General features: G+C 41.6%; 3 protein-coding genes across 8 annotated transcripts in view; 2 read left to right on the top strand and 1 right to left on the bottom strand.

Moving 5' to 3' along the window:
* Nucleotides 1–1,924: 1,924 nt before the first annotated feature.
* faima (Fas apoptotic inhibitory molecule a) lies at nt 1,925–7,240 on the top strand. 5 transcript variants are annotated; one of them, XM_017040176.2, is made up of 5 exons: nt 1,925–2,031; nt 6,053–6,177; nt 6,293–6,521; nt 6,819–6,868; nt 6,960–7,240. In XM_017040176.2, the coding sequence occupies exons 2-5, from the start codon at nt 6,061–6,063 to the stop codon at nt 7,107–7,109; spliced, it is 546 nt and encodes a 181-aa protein (XP_016895665.1). In that variant the 5' UTR covers nt 1,925–2,031; nt 6,053–6,060; the 3' UTR covers nt 7,110–7,240. The 5 variants fall into 5 exon arrangements, with proteins under 5 accessions (XP_016895665.1, XP_008327268.1, XP_016895667.1 ...); XM_008329046.3 differs by having other exon boundaries at nt 1,961–2,031; nt 6,050–6,177; XM_017040178.2 differs by lacking the exon at nt 1,925–2,031 and adding an exon at nt 4,574–5,017 and having other exon boundaries at nt 6,050–6,177.
* A 1,619-nt stretch (nt 7,241–8,859) lies between these two features.
* Nucleotides 8,860–14,460, bottom strand: parp9 (poly(ADP-ribose) polymerase family member 9). 2 transcript variants are annotated; one of them, XM_008329049.3, is made up of 8 exons: nt 14,323–14,460; nt 12,539–13,483; nt 12,196–12,411; nt 11,501–11,716; nt 11,259–11,313; nt 10,619–11,073; nt 10,380–10,539; nt 8,860–9,771 (listed from the first exon to the last, which is right to left on the bottom strand). In XM_008329049.3, exons 1-8 carry the CDS (start codon nt 14,323–14,325, stop codon nt 9,491–9,493), a joined length of 2,331 nt encoding a protein of 776 aa, XP_008327271.1. In that variant the 5' UTR covers nt 14,326–14,460; the 3' UTR covers nt 8,860–9,490. The 2 variants fall into 2 exon arrangements, with proteins under 2 accessions (XP_008327271.1, XP_008327272.1); XM_008329050.3 differs by lacking the exon at nt 14,323–14,460 and adding an exon at nt 13,875–14,005.
* The window catches only part of LOC103392437 (poly [ADP-ribose] polymerase 14-like), a 10,180-nt gene continuing 4,316 nt past the window's right edge, over nt 14,446–20,309 (top strand). The window contains 8 exon segments of the mRNA XM_025063766.1: nt 14,446–14,652; nt 14,919–15,004; nt 15,792–15,825; nt 15,994–16,263; nt 16,751–16,975; nt 17,073–19,318; nt 19,642–19,860; nt 20,251–20,308. Of these exon segments, the coding sequence (XP_024919534.1) occupies nt 14,478–14,652; nt 14,919–15,004; nt 15,792–15,825; nt 15,994–16,263; nt 16,751–16,975; nt 17,073–19,318; nt 19,642–19,860; nt 20,251–20,308 (3,313 nt within the window). The 5' untranslated portion in view covers nt 14,446–14,477.

Genomic DNA, 20,309 nt, shown 5'->3' with positions numbered 1-20,309 from the left:
GGCGTGGTGTTGCAGGGGGCACAGGCGGGGGCGGAGGCAGCGGCGGCGGCAGCAGCAGCTGTCAGGTCATCACACTTCGCAGCGTTACAGATAAACAAAAGATGCAAAGTGATAAACGTGGACGTATCACTTTCTCTGCTCCTCTTCTCACCATTCTCATCCATTTTTTCTCACTATCTTTCACCTCTTCAATTACTGGAAAATTTGTCATATCTAGATTTTTCAGGAAGCATGGGAACCACCGTTGTACCGCCCCCATCTGTCTATTTTCCCATCTCCTCAATTGAGGTTAATAAATCCTCAGATCTTCCACGCTCAGGTTCTCGACCTGTCGGAGTTCCAAAGTGGGTCGGAGCTCGACCCGACTCTCATGTGAATTTGGAGATCAACCTGGAGAACATGTTCCTTCTTCGGTCCATCCTCTTGTTCGTCTCCTCTCGGACCTCTTTCACGGTAATATCAAACAGGTCCATGTGCTCTTGCACCTCCTGCTGGATCTTCTGTAACTCCTGAGTTATGGTCTTCACCTGCACCTCGAACACCTTCGCCGCCCCCTGCAGCTCCTCGATCTTCTTGCTGGCGTCGTTCAGTTTGTACATGAGATTGACCAGAGCAGCCGTTTCTACGCTCACTTGGTCCTGGTTCTTCTTGGCGTAGTTCTCCAGGAGCTGGATCTTGTACTCCCAGATGATGTTCTTGTGGGTGAAGAGGCTGGCGCTGGTCTTCTGCAGAGTGGCCTGGGTCTCCTTCAGCCTCAGCTTGAGAACGTCCCTCTCTTCTGCGAGTTGCGAGAACAACGGCGGTTTATTTTTGCCGTTGAGCAGATTAAGGACCGCGTGCAGGGTCTCGATTTTGGTTTTGACTTGAGCTCTTCCGTATTTGTCGTGGGTGAGGAAGAGCATGGCCGTGGAACATTCCAGGTCTTCTCTCACCTTCATCTCCCAGTTCTTGATATAGTTCTGGACACGGTTCTCCAGATTCCCACCGTACGTTCCTGTCATTCTGTCGGAGCGCACGAACGATTAGACTGGTCGGTTATGGACGTCGCTTCATCCTTGACAGCTTCACTCCACGATCTTCAGAAAAACGGAGGGAGAACAACTTAATGTCATGGAGTTGTTCTTTACTTCAAAGGAAACATAAAAGATCTGATTACATCACACACTTGTTTCCATGTCCTTACGTTACTGCTCTTCCAGACTGTACCGAAAAGCTGTTTGTTTTTTTATTACATGATGTTTTTTGTGACAAGAGCTGAAACAGAAACATCAGGGAAAATAATTAGATTAGATCGTTCTAATTAAAGACACCGGGGAATCAAAACAGAAGTACGAGTACCACGGGGTACTTGAAGGTACTCCAAAGGGAATGTGAGATTTATGAAAATAAACAATTGTATTTAGATTAAATATTCAGTTGGCTTTTGAATTTCATGAACTCAGAAATGTATCGTCATCTGCAAAGAAAGGCGTTTCCCTGAAATTCTTACTCTGGAGAGAATGTCAAACAGTTTAAGAAACTAAAAAAAAAGGTGTGGCACCCCGAGGTTAAATTGATAATTTGCCTTTTTTTTTGCCAGTTTTTCAAACTAATCTGGTTCTGACCCATTTCTGCTGCCAGATTATCCAGGTGGTCTTCAACAAAATGAGTAAATAGATACAAAATTTTAAGGGCGGGATTGACGTCAGTGTCGAGGTCACACTTCAGTGTTTGTGTCCTTGTTATTACACAGACGTCAACGTTTGTCCAGGGTTGGGTTCAATCCCTGGACAAACTGTGAGGGAATCACACACACCACACAACATCAGGACAGGATTTGAACCTGTGACCCTCTGATAACAAAACCAAGTCTCTTATCACCAGGCCACAGGAGAGGAAGAAAAAAAAATGCTGGATACTGGTTTATAAAACGTATCTCAAGTCAAAGAAGAAGGAAACTCTCACGTTCATCCAGGTCCAGTTCAGACTGAAGTCATCGAGAGCAGAACCTCAGACGAGTTCTGTGTTCACGGCTGGGTCAAAAAACCCGATGTAAGTATTTTTGGACTGGAGTTCACTCTGAAACAACCTTCAGGTATTTATGAGAAAAATACTTAAACACGAAACACACTTCACTTCAAGAGGTGAGTTCAAAGGTGTGACGACTGAAGGTGAAGTATTTGAAAATACAAAGAAATATAGTTTTCCATGTAAACATGCAGATGACGTTTGGAAAAAAGTATTTAGAGAACTGTGGTGCGTTGAGTAAGCACAAAGATCCCCCCCCCATCATCTCCTCTACACCCTCCACCCCCTGCTCCTGTTACCACACCGTGTGTCATATACACAGTTAACAGTACTTCAACAGAAAGGAGTACTACACCACCCTTGTTTGGGTTGAACTGTGGTAAAACACCACTGTATTACTGTTAAAAATATCTCACTAATCCAAACTGTTTTCCAGACCTGTGGTCGATACAAAACACATTTATATCATTTGAAAATGTGTTTGTCAAAACGTAAAAAAAAGGTGTAATTTCACGCTATTTGTATGTACTTTTAGTGACGCCGTACGTTCAGATTATCAGTGCTGTGCAGCAGTTGGCACTTAGTAAAAAAACTGTGTACTTCAACAATGACGAGGTAAGAAGTAATTGACGACATCGTGTCCGAGCGACTCCCGTTAAAGAGGTTTTGTTCTGCGCCAGGTCTTGAACCACATCAGTACAATGAACACATGGTGTGGAGTCAGGAAGTGCTGATGTGGAGGACGAACAGAGGACGTCCACTCTCTGTGTCCACTCTGCTCACGTTGGCCAAACAACCTGATGGTTCCCAAACAGAACCACGTCCACGTCTGTCTGACTGCTACACTACTGCACTCTAATCAACTCATCTTGTTAACTGCAGTACTCGCTAAATGTTAAAAAAAAAATGAAATGAAACGGTTGCACTGTACTGTTGTGTTTTGCAGTGACAGTGAAGGTAATTCTATTCTATTCTATATCTATCTTAATCTTATCATGTAGCATAGCATTGCAAACGTATCGTATCCTGACATCGCATTGTATCATTTTGTATTGTAACGTATTGCATCGTAACATTGTATCACATCGCATCGCATCGCACCATATTGTATCAAATCGTATCGCACCATAACATATTGTACTGTATCATATCGTAACAGTGTCGTATTGTATCGTGACGTACCACATCATAGCATATCTCACAGCGCTCACTGAATGATAAAATCTTATCCTATAGTTGACGATTGTTCTCTTGAATCCAAATACGTATCAAACGATGTGTACGTGATAAAAGGGTTGGGTTTTTTTTCTTCAGTTTTTCAGGCACAACTCATCGACTTTAATCCTGGTTAAACACAGGTTAACGACAGGTTTTAACAGAAGTTTGTCCACAAACTAATCTCCAGCCATCGCACAGACAAAACTCAAACAAAGAGACCGAGTGAGTGAACGGGTGGGTCTCGGTCAACCTGACCATCCTTAAAAAAAAAACCAAGAAACAAGAAAAATAAAGACAGGCCTCTTTTTGAAGTTTTTGATTTAGTATGTGCTACTAACAAGACAACATCTGCAAAAGAAGACCTTTCATATGAAAGCCAAGAGCAGAAAGAGCTTTTTGTGGAAAAGCAGCCGTCAACTTTTCCCAGAAGAATCCCACTTCTGTTAACCATCAGCACATGCTTTCATTTGAACCACTTTGTTTTTTTCTTCAGCCACTCTCAACGCGACGTGCTGTCGTTCGGTCACTCCCTGCTATTTTTAAGGTCAGCGGAGATAATCGTGTCATCTCATTTTCACAGAAGATAATATGGCGCCGCCGACATGAACTGACCCAGAAACAACAACTGGCCCGGACGGTTTTTTTGGGCAAAATGTGGCTCAAATTTGTGACTAAATGTGAAGAATCGGATTGGAAATGTAATCGATTGACAGCCATATATATATATATATTTTTTTTTTCCATTGTGTTTCCACTGCTCTGTGCATTGATCAGCTGGAGCACATGGAAATGATAAGGGTTAAGAATAGACCGCGGCGGGGGTTGGGTGGGGGGGGGCACTGGGATTCACCCATGGGCCCTGTGGTGTAATGACAGTCAAACAGTTGAACATCTGCGGTGGGAGGAGCTTACATTCCTTCACTCTGGTTGTTTTACTCCTGCAGAGACACAAAAACACAGTTTTTTTTTCTCTACTGTACATGTGACCCAGAGAACAGTCCAGTGTGGACACCGTCCTCACCCAAAGACGGCTGGGATTGGCTCAAAGGGTTATGTAGTAGAAGATAAATAAAAATAATAATTAAAAAAATGATTTAACACAATGTTAGCAAAAACCACATCATCTAGTTTTTGTCATTTATCACCACATAATATATTATGTACTATACTATAATTTCTATAGAGAACTTATTATTGTGACACCAAAATGTCTCTCAAAAGGGTTATGTAGAAGAAGATAAATAAAAATAATAATTAATTAATTTAAATATTATTATTATTATTGTGACACCAAAATGTCTCTCACTTGCGATGCATAAATGAGAATCAACGGGCTGCTGCCCTCTACTGGACAAATTGTCAAAGTACTGTAATAACACTGAACAAAAAATCTCATGTTGAAACTTCGTGGATGTAACGTAAACAAACGTGCAGTTACACCACAAACAGCACGTGAACAGTTCCTTCATTTGACCGGAGGATAAAAAATAAAACAAAGTTATGCTGCTAAAATAAAATGACTCGTTACACATTTAGCAACAAGTGCGACTTGGTTCCCTGACAAATTAGGAAGGTCGACACACATTACCACAATAAAAGTCCATAAACTTCAGTATCTACTGTACATACTTCAACAGTTGTAACGTGTGAGCCGAGAACTGTGTCCTGCGGCTTTATTTTCTTTCTGGCCTTCCCATTGGTTATAGCGGAGGTCCATACGTAGGCGAGTGTCTCGTTACCATAACAACGACATAGCCACAGATAGGCTAACAGCTAGCTGTGGGAGCAGTGTGTGAGTAAACAGCTTTAAAACATCTTCATCTGTTCAGTACAAGAAATCTACTCCGGGACCGTGAAGGTAATCCTTACCTTAAACAGCAGGTGTCGAACTAAGACATTTGGTTTCACCATAAAAGTCTGCGTTTGGAAAAGGTTACATTAGCAAAGCGAGCTACTAAAAAAAGACGAATAGCGCACCAGAGGCAAACGCGCAACGTTGTCTGTTTACATTAGTCGTTAATCCAGAATTGTAACTCAAATATCAACGAAATACGAATCGGGAAAAAAGTTAAAACTTTATGTCGTTCTGGGAAGAAGTCAAGATTCGGCGGAGGAACACAGTAAACCACTCGGTGTCTGTTTGTATGGAATGTGCTTTTAATTTTAAAGCGATCCCCAGACCGGAAGCCACATAATAACAACCATGAATCACGAATTTGAAAGTGTTGTGTAGTTTGTTACGTTTCTCATAGTAAACGTTTAAGTATAGTTTACGTTAATCGTTATTTTAGCTCCTGTATAAATTACACTTTTGCACTTCTACATAATGAACAACATAAGGCCGAGTCGCTGTCAATGTTAATTTAAAACATTTTTAGCTCCGACGATCAATGTTAGAAGTCATTTATCTGTTTAGCCGTTGTGTCCAGCAGATATTGATGTTCTCTGTCACGTGTTTGGAAGGTGGTTCATCTTTTAGCCCCCACATAATATATAGGTGTATTACTGCATTATTTGCGATTAAAGCGCTTCGTGCTTTTACTTCTAAAGGGAATTCCTTAAACCGGAAGTTATGTCTTTACGGTCAGCAACACTTTCTAACTTGTGCAGCGTATTCGATGACGTTGTCGCTACCCATCACGCACTGTTTAGACATCTCGCGTGTTGTTAGTCGGCTTATTTGCAATAATTTTGCTTTAAGAAAATCAATTTTATTTCCACCGACATTATGAGCATTAAAACGAACGTCGAATAAGGGCGCGCAGAAAGCAGCATTAGCCATGCTTTTCACCCCGTCACTGAATGTAGCTGTTGGTGTGTCCAGCAGATAAAGTGATGATGTCCAATGACCTGGCTGGTGTTTGGGAGGTGGCGCTGAGTGATGGAGTCCACAGGATAGAGTTTGAACATGGCACGACCACCGGGAAGAGGGTGATCTACGTCGACGGAAAGGTGGGTCAAGATGTCAGGTGATGCAGCCCAGGTAGCCACAGGTCACCACGGGACAGTTAGTTATGGTAGGTAATACAGTACCAGTTAATGAAGAAGTTTGTATCATGTGCCACAGGAAGTACTGAGACGGGACTGGATGTTCAAACTGGTGGGAAAGGAGACGTTCAACGTGGGCCACTCAGAAACCAAAGCCACCATCAACATCGACGCGGTCAGCGGGTTTGCCTACGAGTACACGTTGGAAATCAACGGCAAGAGTCTGAAGAAATACATGGAGAACAGGTCAAAGGTCACCAGCACCTGGGTGCTAAACCTGGATGGAACCGACTGCAGAGTGGTCCTGGGTGAGCGCCTCCGTCTGTCATTTACATACTGCACCACAGAAGTGATCTGCCCAGGGTACGACGGGGCAGATCGGCTCTCACGGGTGACTGGAGGTGGCGTGAGGGTAAAAGCAGTTTAAGAGCTTAGCTTAGCTTTATCTCCGCGGTTGTCCTGTACAAATCACCTGGGTCTTTTGTGCTCGAAGTGTTATAAGTATTTATAATATTTACTACGAGTTAAAACAACATATTCAGCTGTTGCGTCAGAGTTAAAAAAATATCACATTTTAATTTTTAAGATGTTTCTTTCCATTTCAGAGAAAGACACTATGGACGTGTGGTGTAATGGACAGAAAATTGAAACTGCAGTGAGTAAAACCTCAGACTAGCAACTAAAACGAACGATGGAAATTTAAAATGAAGCTATAATAGATTTGATGTTGTTTTTTCGTCCTATAGGGCGAGTTTGTGGACGATGGGACGGAGACGCATTTCACGCTCGGACACCACAACTGCTGCGTTAAGGCCGTGAGCAGCGGGAAGCGGAGAGACGGCATCGTCCACACGCTGCTGGTGGATGGAACAGAGATCGCCGAGTGCACGGAGTGACCACGACTTCAGCCTGCTGTCTTTGTGGGAGTCTTACAGCGACTCGGAGACAAAGAAAGTTGTTAACGTTACTGTATCTCAAAGACTCAAAGCTGCGGCTTTTAATTATGAATTCAAATTTTGAAAGCTGTTAAAAAAAAAACAGCTCTAAACTGCGGTGCGGCTCGTGCGCCGTCTTTATTTGCAGAGATAAGTGAGATAAGCAGTGAGGGCCGGTGCACCACCCACAACTAAATTAACTCCTGTGATGAGGTCCTCCTGAGTGGGGGGAGAGGGGGGGAGGTACCATCATTCATGAAATATATGCAGGGACTTCTGGTTGGACCGTCTGACTTCAGTCCAAACATGAACCACTGTGGTTGGTTAAAGAGAGCAGCTGAAATCAACGTGTGTCTAGATTGTTTTGATAGCCATAGTGTGGACATCATGTGTCCCATATCAGTTGTGACGGTCAAGAGGTCACTCACGTACAGTTGGTAACAAACATTGATTAGGAAAACAAATGCTTTTAAAGCGTTTAAACCAGGGCTTTGTACGATGACAGGATGTTAAAGCATTACTGTATTTACACTGACCGTTGTTGTTTTTATTATTTTATTAATTGTTTTAATTAATGAGATGTGACCCTCAACACCAAACCACTAATATATGTATACATAAATGTATATACATATATGTATATATATACTGTATATATGTGTATATATATATATATACTGTATACACAGTATATATATATATATATATGCATATGTACTACTGTGCTCTTCTATAAGCAGGCCCATGAATTGACTCAATTCTTAATTTGTCCTATTCTTTTCCACAGCAGATCTAATGAGCTTTTCTCTCATCTACCCTTTTGAAGATTAAGTTTCGCTGTTTGATGATGGGATTTAATCCCTCTATGTAATCTCAAACACATTGCGGGTCCAACACAAAGTGTGACCGTTGTCCTGGCAACAACCCCAAGTGGATTAATAATCAGGGTATGAGATCTTTTTTTAGTATAATCTGTGTCCCTGCTGTGTTGAGGACAGCGGTGACGTTGGTTCGATTCCGTCATGTTGTATTTTACTTGTGTTGTGTTAGACTGTTGATGTTTCTGCAGTGAGAACATCTCTGTGCTCCAGTCCAGTTGTGTCCTAGCCGATCCCATTGTCTATACATCGGATGATTGTGACCAATAGCGCCAGTAAAAGTCAATGGTCCAAACTTTTAGAGTTTAGTAATATATTATTTTTTCCATACTATTATGCTCTCTGATTTGTTATTGTTTTTTTTAATCTTTAGAACTAAATGTCTTTTGTACAGCATATACTTTAAGGCTGTTTAGTAAAACACGTTTATTACATTTTGTCTGAACGTTGCTGTACGTATGTAAAATGTATTTAGTTCCATTTTACGACACATATCAGCTTAGAATGTTGCTGCTGATCTCAGTAAAAACTTTAATAAATATAGTATTTATTTGTGGATATTTTTGGAGAATTGTCATTTATGTATGTCATTATGGCTGTTGCTGTTTCTGTTTGGAGCTATTTCAAGAATGTAAATTCAAATGTTTTACACAGGTCTGCCTCCTAGTGCCCATACCTGGTCTGGCAGAACACAGCACCACTCTCCCCTGGATGGTTATAAAAAGGCTGTGTTTTCTACAGTTTGATTGTTGTTGAGAACTAACCTATGGTTCTCTGCTTTTACATGGATGTAGCTGACAATACAATACAGACATAAACCTGCCTAAAACCTCTGCACAGTACTGATTTTTTATTATTATTTTGATATTGAACATGTAACAGGTACTTTTTCACCTCTAACTACTACATCCTGAATTTTCTATTAGTCTACTTGAGATGGCATAGTGATGACTGTTGAATACCCAGTTTACAATGAAAGAAAAACAGAAATCTGTAAAAAAAAAACAACCAGAGTTGGTTGGAATGCATTACATGACTCTACTGTAGCGATGTTCACACCTACAGTCAGAAGGTTTAGGTCAGAGTTTCATTTAAAACACCACACGGCACACCACCAAACAAAAATCTCAAATCTCACAAAAAAAGTAAATAAATATACTTAAGTTTAAATGTACTCACATTTTACTGAGTGTGACTTTACAAAGTCTGCCTGTTTAGTTGAAAACAATGCAGTTATACTTACAGGAATTGAAGAAGATCTTCCTTGTAAACTTTTTTTCTCTATTTTTTGTAGCCATCTGCTGCCATCTAGTGAAGGAATATTTAATTGTTCTGTCTGTCACTATGCATTGACATACAAAGAAAAAGTATTTGCAAAAAATAATAGTTTCCAACCGATTACCGTGAAACTGGATAATTTTCTGCAGCACACCTAATGCTCTCTCACGGCACAGTGGTTGGGAATCACTCGTCTATGTTACTACACGTGATAATGTACTTGGGCACAGCTTGATAAGTGCTGAACACTACGGAGACTTCTGGTCCTCCGCTTAAACTGTCAAACAGAACTTTTGGGTTGGTGTCAGTGACTGGCGGCTCAATGATACCTGGTCTGCCAGGAGTGGACCTTCCTGTCAGAACGTCTGCCTCTACAAAGTACAGGTACTCCTCATGCTTCTCCCTCCAGACTTCCAAGGCCTTCCTCACACTTCCAGAGAAGTAGATACCCTCTCCAAACGCTGGATCTGTGGAAGAATAAAAAGTCTGACAGTTAGTCTTGAAACACATTTTCGTTTCAAGAAAATTCAATTTTAATAACTAAGACCCTTTATCAGTCCAACGGCTCTGTTTTGCGATGACCTCTATTGTTTATTTATGGAAGTGTTTCCCAACCTTTTTTAGGCAACTGCACTTATATATCATCAGTAAAAACTCCGCGACGCACCACCAAAAAAAAAAAAAAATCTCAAAAAAGTATATGCAATGAAATATAATAATGTTCTAGTTTAAAATCTGTTTGTTTAGATGAAGACAACGATGATATACTGGCAGGAAGTGAAGAAAGACACTCACAGAGATCTTCTCCAACAGCTCTGATTATCTTTTTTTTTTTAAGTTTTCATAGCCATCTGCTGCCACCTAGCAGAAGAGTATTTAATTGTTCTGCCTTTCATGCTTTGACGAGCAAAGAAAAATTATATGCAATAAATAAATAATAGTTTTCAGCTTAATTAAGTGAAATTGGATCATTGTCCACAGCACACCCAATGATAGGTCACGACTAGTCTACTACGGCACAGTGGTTGGGAATTACTGGTTTTTGGTGGGTTAGGACTTGTTGACAGTGTCGTACCTGTAGGTGGCGCACACTCTGTGTGAAATCCGATCTGGCAGACCGTGTCACAGAATTGTGAAGGTACGAGCTGAAACATTTTTTGAGAACTCAAGCACTGGAGCTGGGTTTTCTTCAGGTCAAATAACACCTGCAGGGTCGGTGTTTCCACTTTTTCCACCTTCACACAATTCAGTCAGAGTTAGTCCAGAGTCAGTAACATTAATAAAAAAAGATGCTCAACGATCGGTTTTCTGTACCTTTAAAATGAACAAACCCTCCTTTATGAAATCAGACTCCATTTTCAGGTATGTGGGGTTGTTATGATCAACCGTCTTTCTTTGGAACGTCACCCTTTTCTTTGTCATCACAGACATGGCCCTCCTCTCCTCCTGGACAAAGGACTTGTGGATTCTGCATAACATGGCCTCCACCTGCACAGCGGCATACGCAACGTCACATGGTTTCCCCGTTATCGTCATCTCTGTATGACCTTTGTCAAATGACTCCTGGATGGAAACGCTCTTATGGCTCAGGAACAGCTTCGTATAATCCTCTTCCCCAAAATGCTGGATGAAGTTGTTGCGGATGGTGACCACGCCAGAGTGTGTGAAAATGTCGTTCAGCCATCGTTTGGCCTCCAGATTGGATTCGTCAGATGGTCCATTCAATCTGATGCATGGTGCATGTTTTACAGGACCTCCCTGCTCCAAGGCTGGGGGGAAGAGAGTGATGGGGGGCAGGGGTTTAGGAAGGGGGCGAGGAGCACTTAAATTCTATCAACCTTCAGTTAAACTCAGCATATAGTACAGTATACGCAATAGTATTTAGTGATACTGTTCACTAGCTAGGCTAACTAGCTAGTTTGTTAACAGCGGACATATATGGTTTTATAGTCACCTGGTGTAGAGGTTGATGTCCCCGAAATGATAGATGTCATTGCCTCCTCGAAGGCCTGGGAAGAAACAGACACTCTTAGACACAGGGCTGATAAGTTCATATGAAGTAGAAACTGTACATTTATAGTACCACAACATTAGGATGTGCACATCCTGGCTCCTTAATAAACAGATTAAATCCTCTGTTCGTTCTTTGACTTTTCAGCAGACATTTTGACAGAAAAATATTTTTTGTTTTATAACCTTATACGTGTCCATGTCCGATGGAAAAATGATGAAATCAACTTTCAGGGCTTCTGGGGAATTCCAAGCATACTCCGCCACCGTACTGACCATTATGCTGGCAACCTCTCTGTTGCTGAATTGAAGGCCTCCAGTGCCGATGGCTGGAAAGGCAATAGATCTCATTTGGGATAAAAACGCCATCCATAAACATTCAAACACAGCGGCACGCAGGAGCTGGGAATGAACACAGAATCAGAAAGGAGAGGTCACACAGTGGAGTGAAAAGTAGGGATGTCCCGATATCCCATATGCCGATATTGTCCAACTCACGATTCCAATATCAACCAATACCTTGTTATAGGCCTGGTAATATTTATTTATTTGTACAAAACTACAAACAATTCTGTATACAATCCCAATGATTATTAAAATAGATTCATAAAATGAGCTGCAATGCTGCCATCTAGTGACTTTCACTTTTATATACAGCCGTTTATCCCCAAAACCTTTTAGGGCACATGTCATTTAATAGGCATTGCGCTATCGGGATTTAATTATTGGAGGAAAAACCCAATAACCATCCTTACAGATAGACTACATAATTATGCTAATATTGGGCCGATATTATTGGACATCCCTAGTTTTCTGTGCATGTATTACAGTTCATAACGTGAGTATTTGATGTTCACCCATCATGAACTTGTGTAAAGTACCTGTTGTGCCGCAGGATCTCCCTTGTAGATATATAAAGTGTGATACACCTGTTTACACTGCAGGGCGTGGCCTGATGTCACAAAGATTGATCCATTTTGTTTCGCTAATTTCAGCTCTTCCCATATTGCAAAACCTGCTTTATTTAACAAGGCACTGGAAATAGCACCTTTAGTAAAATCTCGGTCTGCTGAGACAGAGTTGACAATGACATCTGTCTGAAGGACACAGAAAGAGGAAGTTAGCATATAATTAACCAGTCAATAAAAAAATACATTTTAAATTAGATCTGCTACACAACACAAATGACTTGACAGATATGAGTGAACCACGGAGGAACTGTACCTTCTGTTCCTCAATTTTACCCCATTTCAGCGTCATTAGAACGCTCCCTAACTGTAGGGAAGGAGAGACATTTTTATCAGCCACTGCCTGGCTGTAGGTGAGGGGCTGGTTGGAGGTGAAGGGCTGGTTGGAGGTGAAGGGCTGGTTGGAGGTGAGGGGCTGGTTGGAGGTTAGGGGCTGGTTGGAGGTGAGCAGCTGACGACACGCTCTCTCCATCTCCCAAACAGTGGGCTCATCGTTGTTCACCAAGAGGATCTCCTCAATACCCCTGGGGTTTTGACAGAAGTGCTTCACTGTTGACACAATGATGTCCGCACATCGATCCCGTGGGAAGTTGAAAATTCCAGAGCTTAAGGCGGGGATGGCAACAGTCTTAAATTGTTGTTTTACAACAATCTTCAGAACGTTTTTGATAGCTTTCTTCAACAGCGGCTCAGCGAGGGCAACTTCAGTCGATGTAGGATACGGTGACAGACAAGGACCTACAGCATGGATGAGGGCTTTACAGGGTAAATGACCAGCAGTACCTTCAACTGCATCTCCTGTGTTCAACTCTCCATTGCGTTTTATGAAATAACGACTCTCAAACTGGATCTTTGGACCACCGGCAAGACACAGGGACTGAGCCAGCCCGCCGTGGTGCTCCAGCTGGGTATTTGCAGCGTTCACAACAGCATCAACTCTGACATTGATGAGATCGTCCTTCCACACAGACAGCAAAACACCTCCAGGAAGTACACCAGTGAACCTTTTCTCTCGGATAACACTCGGGTTAGTTGCCTGTGCTGTGATAGAATATTCCTTAAAATCCACACCTTCGAAGATGGGCTGACACCCAAATTTATTCTGAAGGACTTGCTTCAGAGTGGAATAAAACTGCCCCTTTATGTTGGCAAATGGTTCCTGAAGAGGAATAACGTTACCAGCCATGGTTCCCTCACAAAACTACAGAAAAAAGAAATGTAAAACCCAAGGGTGAGTGGAAGTCTTGACTTTGACTTCCTTCAAAACAATTATTAAAAGGTTGAAGAGTTCTGTTTGGCAACTGGACGTCCCTATCTGAACTCTTCAACCTTGACCGTGACCTGGATGACTGAGAATCTAAATAGATATGGACTAATAAAAAGGGTTGTATTATTGTTAATATTAATAATAATGATAATTATAATAATTATTAATAATGGGAACTACACAGATATGCTATAGAGATTAAAGCTGATATTAGTTAAAAAATGAAATTGAAAATGTCAAATTATAACAGTTGAACATCATAAGGTAAAAGGTTCCTAAGTGTGTGCCCCTTCCATTCAACAGAAGGGAGCCTACTGAGCCTTACCATGACGTAGTTTTTTGTTGTTACTTGGTTTTTCCCTTTTGTAACACAAATCAAATACGTATTAACAAATTATATTAAAAAAACAACCGCAACTGCACCAACTGGTACCGTTACAGTTATTTCTTTTTATATAATTTGTGCAGATGTCACATTCAAAACAAACCGTTTCTACAAACACAGACTTCTATTGCTGGCGTCTTGTATATTAATGTCGTTTATAATGTGAGGTTAAAACAGTGAAGAAATTGTTTCGATACGCAGATTTAATTGACACGAATTAACCGGCGCCATTTTGTTACCCTCGCTTGATAAGTGGTTAAAATCAACGCACGGCATAAATCATCAACGTTGTCGGTGTCACATCCTGTTAATGTAGCCCGTGGTCTTACGTCGACTTAGCCGGGTATATGTACTCATTTACAGTATGTTAAAAGTGCCAAATACTCACCATCCGTAGCCGGAATATACCGGAAAAAGAAAAACTAAAGTCAAACTAACTGTAAACATCAGCCTCTCTCGTCTCCTCCCACAGCTATTTTTTTTTATTATCTTTTCAGGAAAAACTAAACTGAAAGTCAAACGAGCAGAATCGGGGCAGCCGCCATGGAGGACACTTGTGTCTATCCGGTGCTCGTTGAGTTCGAGGAACACGGCATTCCGAGGTTAAAAGCCAAACTAACCAAGTATTTTCAAAGTAAAAAATCCAACGGAGGAGAGTGTGAGGTGGAACATGAGAGCGGCAGCCAGACAGCGACGGTGCGCTTCCACAACCAACAAGGTAAGTCCGCCCGATGACCACGCAGCAATGCCTCCTAAAAAGTACCAAATAAATAAATAAATATCTAAATTTGCTTAAAGTAACATATCACCAAAGTCTGTAAAAGTGCCTGTGTTTTTCTTTTGTTTGTTTTTTTTTTTTGTTTCCCACCCAGGCCACTATAAACAATATTTAGTAGATTTGTTCATGCAGATAAGATTGTATATATCCTTATCAATTTATATATTTTTTCCCGTAATGTCTAATTCGATCATTTCTATCCGTAGCCCAAAAGAACGTTCTGTCAAAAGAAACTCATGAAATCATCTTCGAGGGTGTTCGTCTGAAAATGACAGTTCGTTTGCCTATACAGGTTAGTAAACAACGTACTTTTGTTCACATTTGTCTGTTTATCATACAAAATATGAACAAGGTTTATGTACAGGAATTGTGCAGGCCATGGAACTTTAAGGTGTGGAGCATAAACACAATGACACAAAACATTTACTTTCACTTTCTCTTAAAGGGGAAATCCACTGTCAGTGAAGTAACTGCTCGTCAGCAGGATAGATATATAAACTGTGCATTTAGTTCTGGTTGTGTCACAGAAATATTTGTGTTTCTAATTTAATCAATTCTTGCTGCTGCCAGACTCTAGAACCAGTACTGGACCAAGACCTCGCCGCTTCATATTTCCAAATCATGACATTCAAATACAGTATGTGTGGGTGGCAAGTGTGTTGGTACACATAGCCACCTCTAGGGAGCGCCACTGGTTTTTATGTGCAATGGTGTCCTTGCATTATGGACTATGACGACACTTTTCTACTTCTTATTTTTCCTGTGTTCTTTGTACACACACACATAAAAATATATATGTGTACATGTACTTACCCTGTACTTTCGATGATTCTGATTTATATATAAATACATACATATATACATACACATATATGCGAATATATGTATATATATATATATATATCGAATATATGTATATATATATACATATGTGTATATATTTGTATATATATTACATTACATTGCAATACATTTAGCAGGTGCTTTTATCCAAAGCGACTCACAATTTGAGTCAGTCAATCAACAATAAAGCTAAAGTTCGTCTGACTTCAATTAAATGTATTTTTGTTTTTAAACAGGATCCAGCGCCGACCGATAGCAGCAACAAAAAACGTAAGTAAAAATGAATACCAGTCATACTTGGGAGCAATGGTTGTTTGAAGAGAGACTATAAATGAAAATTAATACCAGTCATATTTGGGAGCAATGGTTGTTTGAAGAGAGAGTTCAGTGAAAACTTTAATCATTTGAATTTTTCTTTCTCTTCACTCTCTCCCTCAGCAGCTGACGTTGCCATCGGCAACAAAGAGCCAGGTGATGATGGAGGTCAGGGTTCAGAAGACACAGGCGGCGACACCCCAGAGGAAGAGTTGGGCTCCACTGTTGCTCTTATAGAAAACATTCCAGATGACTTGAGTCAGGAGTTTTTGGCAATGCTGGTGGAATGCATTTCCAAGGATTCTCCAGATTCTCCGTCGGACTCCTCAAAGTTCACCCTGGAGATCTTTCCTGATCTCTCCTCTGCTGCGGTGTCTTTTCAGAATGCCAAAGGTAGCTGTATTGAATCGCCATAATAAAGATTAATCGAGACATATCCACATTTCTAAGTGAACATATCAGTTTTTATTTGTGAACAATCCAAATAAGGGAATTATTAATATGGAAATATAAAACAAATACAAAATTGGGGATTTCCTAAACAGGAATAAACTGCTGTATAGTACAGTGAACGTCACTAGATGGCAGTATTGCAGCTCATTTTAAAAATCTGTTAATAATCAGGGGATTGTACACAGAACACTGCTGCCAGGAACTCATCCAGTGGTTTGTACTGATGAACAAATAAATATTACCAGGCCTATATCGATATCAGTTCATATCGGAATCATAAATGAAGTATTTGGACAATATCGGCATTTTGGATTTCGGCAAAAGGTTAATATAGGATATTCCTACTGAAAATGTATCTTCATAGAGTTGATGCATTTTGGTGGATACTGTTCATCTTGACGTTTTTTTTTTTATATTTATTTCACAGACTGTGCAGACTTTGTGACAGGATGTCCTGAAAACAGAAGGTTCAGGGGGAAGCAACTGACTGTCCGCACCCTGGAGGTCACAAAGCAGGTAGCAGTTGAAGTCCTGCCAAACATGACAGAGGATCATCTGTGCCTGTATTTTGAGAATGAAGGCGTGAATGTGGAAAAGGTCAAAATAAATGAGGGTGAACTTCCTGCCGTCATCACTTTGGAAGACCATAGAGGTAAAACTGTAGTAACAGAGGTTAAATATAAGTGTCTGGGTGTATCTGTGTATTGATGTATAATTTGACAGTGGTTCCACTGCATCCCTTTTCCTAGCTGCTCAGAAAATCTTGAAGAAAAAACATCATATTGGAGAGAAAGAAGTCAATGTTTTTCCTTTCTATGAATCTTTGGGACAGGCCCTTTACGGCAAAGACAAACTGAGACTCCCTGCTTCTGTCTCTGAACCCATTGACAGTGCTGTGTGGCGATACTTGACGGACAATCCGTCTGCAGCTCATAGCATTCACTCCACTTTGGCTAAAAGCTTCTGCAGCGTCAACCTCGACGAGTCCACCGCATGTTTAAGTCCCATGTCGTCAATCCTACAACAAAATGAAGCTAAAAGTATCATCAAGGAGTGGAGGAGTACTGTGAAGGCTGCCTTTGTACAAGCTGTGTCAAAGTTTAAGTCCATCAGGCTTCAGCCAGAGTTAGAGGTTTGGGAAGAGTCTGAGGAGAAAGTCAGGCAAATAATAAAGGACGAAGATGTTGCCTTGATCTCTGACAAAGCTAGCGGTGTGTTATTAGTAGCCGGCCCTGAGAGTGATGTCAACCGTCTTGAGAACAGTCTTGGTGAAGGCATAGATAAAATAGCCAAAAGGGCCCAGAGACAGAAATTCAGCAGAAGCCAAAAAGTTAAAATGTCACCGTCCCTGTTCCACCTCCTCTGTCACGACGGCCTTCGGGACAAGATACAGATCGTCTACCCCGAGCTGGAGATGTCGTACCAGCGAGAAAGATCCGAACTGAGACTAACTGGCTACAGTGATGAGATATCCCAAGCACAGAACGTCATATGTGAGTCAATCCTTTGCCAAAAACGGTTGAAGCTAGACCTGGATCCTCATGTGCTCAGCTTGCTGCAGGTCGAAAACCAAGAGGAGCTCACGGACACTCTGCTGACATCTCACGGTATAAACGCAGCATTTGATATCAGTGCACAGACGGTGCAGCTCCTGGCGTTTTCTGACAGATCTCTGGAGGAGGCCGAAGAGCACGTGCACGCTCTCGTCATGTCTCGGTACATACCTGTTAAAGACAGTGACATCATGAAAAAACCCGAGTGGAACCAACTGCTCAGTCAAATAAACACCAACAGTAAATCCTTCCCACGGCTCCAGGTCCACACCACTGGTCAACAGGTTGTCGTCTCCGGCCTCAGGGAAAGTGTTGTGAAGGTTTGCAGTGAGCTTGAGGACTTCATAAAACAGAATTCCAACGTTGAAGAAACTATCGTGGTCAAGCCCAACATCTTAGTTGAGTTTGTTAAAAAAATGAAGTCGTCTCGTCTGGAGGAAGTAAAAGACACAGTGTTGGTGTCCTACAGAGAGGAGGCCATCTGTCTGAGTGGTTCTAGCGCTCGTGTCACACATTGCAAGACCCTGGTTGAAGACTTGGTCAGCTCGCTGTGCTTTGAAACTGTCATAGTCTCCAAGCCAGGTATGAAGAAGTTCTTTAAGGATAAAGAGTCCATGTACACCTCCACACTGATGACTGAAACTGGCTGCTTGGTTCGCCTTGTTGACGTTAGGAGGACGGGACAGGATAGTGCGGCTAAGTACCACGAGCCCAAACCAGCGTATGTTATCCAGACATCTGACGGAGTAGAAATAGCTGTCTGTAACGCAGACATGTGCAGTTACCCAGTGGATGCAGTTGTCAGTTCCTCTGGCAAAGACCTGAAGCTTGTGAACGGTCTGGCCGCAGCGCTGCTCAAAACCGCTGGGCCCGAACTGCAGGTTCAATGTGACAAAATAATAAGCTCCAGGGGGCAGCTCAAGCCCGGAGATTGTGTCATAACTGATGCTATGGGGGGTCTTTGCTGCTCAAAAGTTATTCATGCTGTGGGACCCAAATTCGACCCGGCTGCACCTCAGAAGCCTGTGGCACAGCTAAAGAAAGCGGTTAAATCAAGTTTAGAACTCGCTGAAAGTCACTCCTGCAGCTCTGTGGCCCTGCCCGTCATCAGCCAGAGCCTGGACTTCCCTCTAGATTTGTGTGTAAAAACAATCATGAAAGCAGTGAAGGAATACTGCGAGGAGAGATACGATGACAGCCTGAAGAAGATACATCTGGTGAACAACGACGACACCATCGTTAAGGCCTTGGTAACAGCTCTGAAACATGAGTTCAAAAAGGCGGCTGTCGCGCGGATTCCTCAGCTGCCGGCTACACCTGCCAAGGTTCCACATGTGAAACATGTTGGATCTGCTCCATCTGACCCCAACGTCCTGGGTCAAGTGAAGACCAACGAGGGCCTGGACATCATTCTTGCTAAAGGAAAAATTGAAAAAGCCAAGGTAATTCAAATGTTTTTCATCATTCATCATTTTAACGACCGTTCAAAAAGTTTCCAGACAGGACAATCAGGAAAATATGTCAAGAAACTTTTATAACCCTTTAAAATGATCCATTTTGAATTAAGTCTTTTTTTTTTTTGATTTCCCTGAAACTGAGAGAATGTTCCTAGTTGCAGTCCAATCATCCTTTGGAATTCTACTTTTGAATTTCTAAATTTGAAAATGTATGTTTTATTTATATTTTGACCCAGATAATTACTCATTATCATAAAAACACAGCTGCTGAAGGAGGAACATGTAACTCATACCAGTTTTTTTTTCAGACGGATGTGATCGTCAACTCTGTGTCTGCCGACCTTATGTTGAACAATGGAGCGATCTCCCAAGCCATACAACTGGCAGCTGGACCCCAGCTCCAGCAGTTGGTTACTGCCAATAATTCACAGGCCAGTTTTGGTGATATCATTGAGACAGAGGGCTGCCAGCTGCAGTGTAAGCAGGTCTTCCATGCAGTTGCAGTTGGACAAGGCATAAATGAGCAGGTAAACCGTTCAAATTTTACATAATTGAATGGATTTTCTTAATATAATCGTGGAAGAATATATCGTGTCAATCCAAGCCTACAGGCGAAGGCAGGAAACACCCTGACCACCTGTTCCTCCCGGGCGCACAGATAGAGACACCATTCACCTGTTGTCAGCTTAGAGTTCCAGTTTCAAGTAGTGATAAAAGTTGTGTTGATAAATTTGGTTTATCCACTGAACTTTTATTAAAAAAACACTTTCTTACTGAAAGGAGCTAAAATCACAAGTATTGCAACTTTGGAACCATTGCCTGTACAACAAGGAGATCTTGGGTTTCCTTGCACACCCCAGAGACCAGGATTCAGATCATCATTCCATCTAAATCTACTGTACTGTTTTTCCGTACAGATCATAACTGGCATTTTCAAAGGTTGTTTGGACAAGGCCGAGGACAACGGCATGACGTC

The sequence above is a fragment of the Cynoglossus semilaevis genome, chromosome 16, assembly GCF_000523025.1.
Source record: "Cynoglossus semilaevis isolate Cse_v1.0 chromosome 16, Cse_v1.0, whole genome shotgun sequence".
Classification (NCBI taxonomy): domain Eukaryota; kingdom Metazoa; phylum Chordata; class Actinopteri; order Pleuronectiformes; family Cynoglossidae; genus Cynoglossus; species Cynoglossus semilaevis.
The sequence above is the reverse complement of the archived record's forward strand: the minus strand, read 5'-3'. Positions and strand labels throughout refer to the sequence as shown.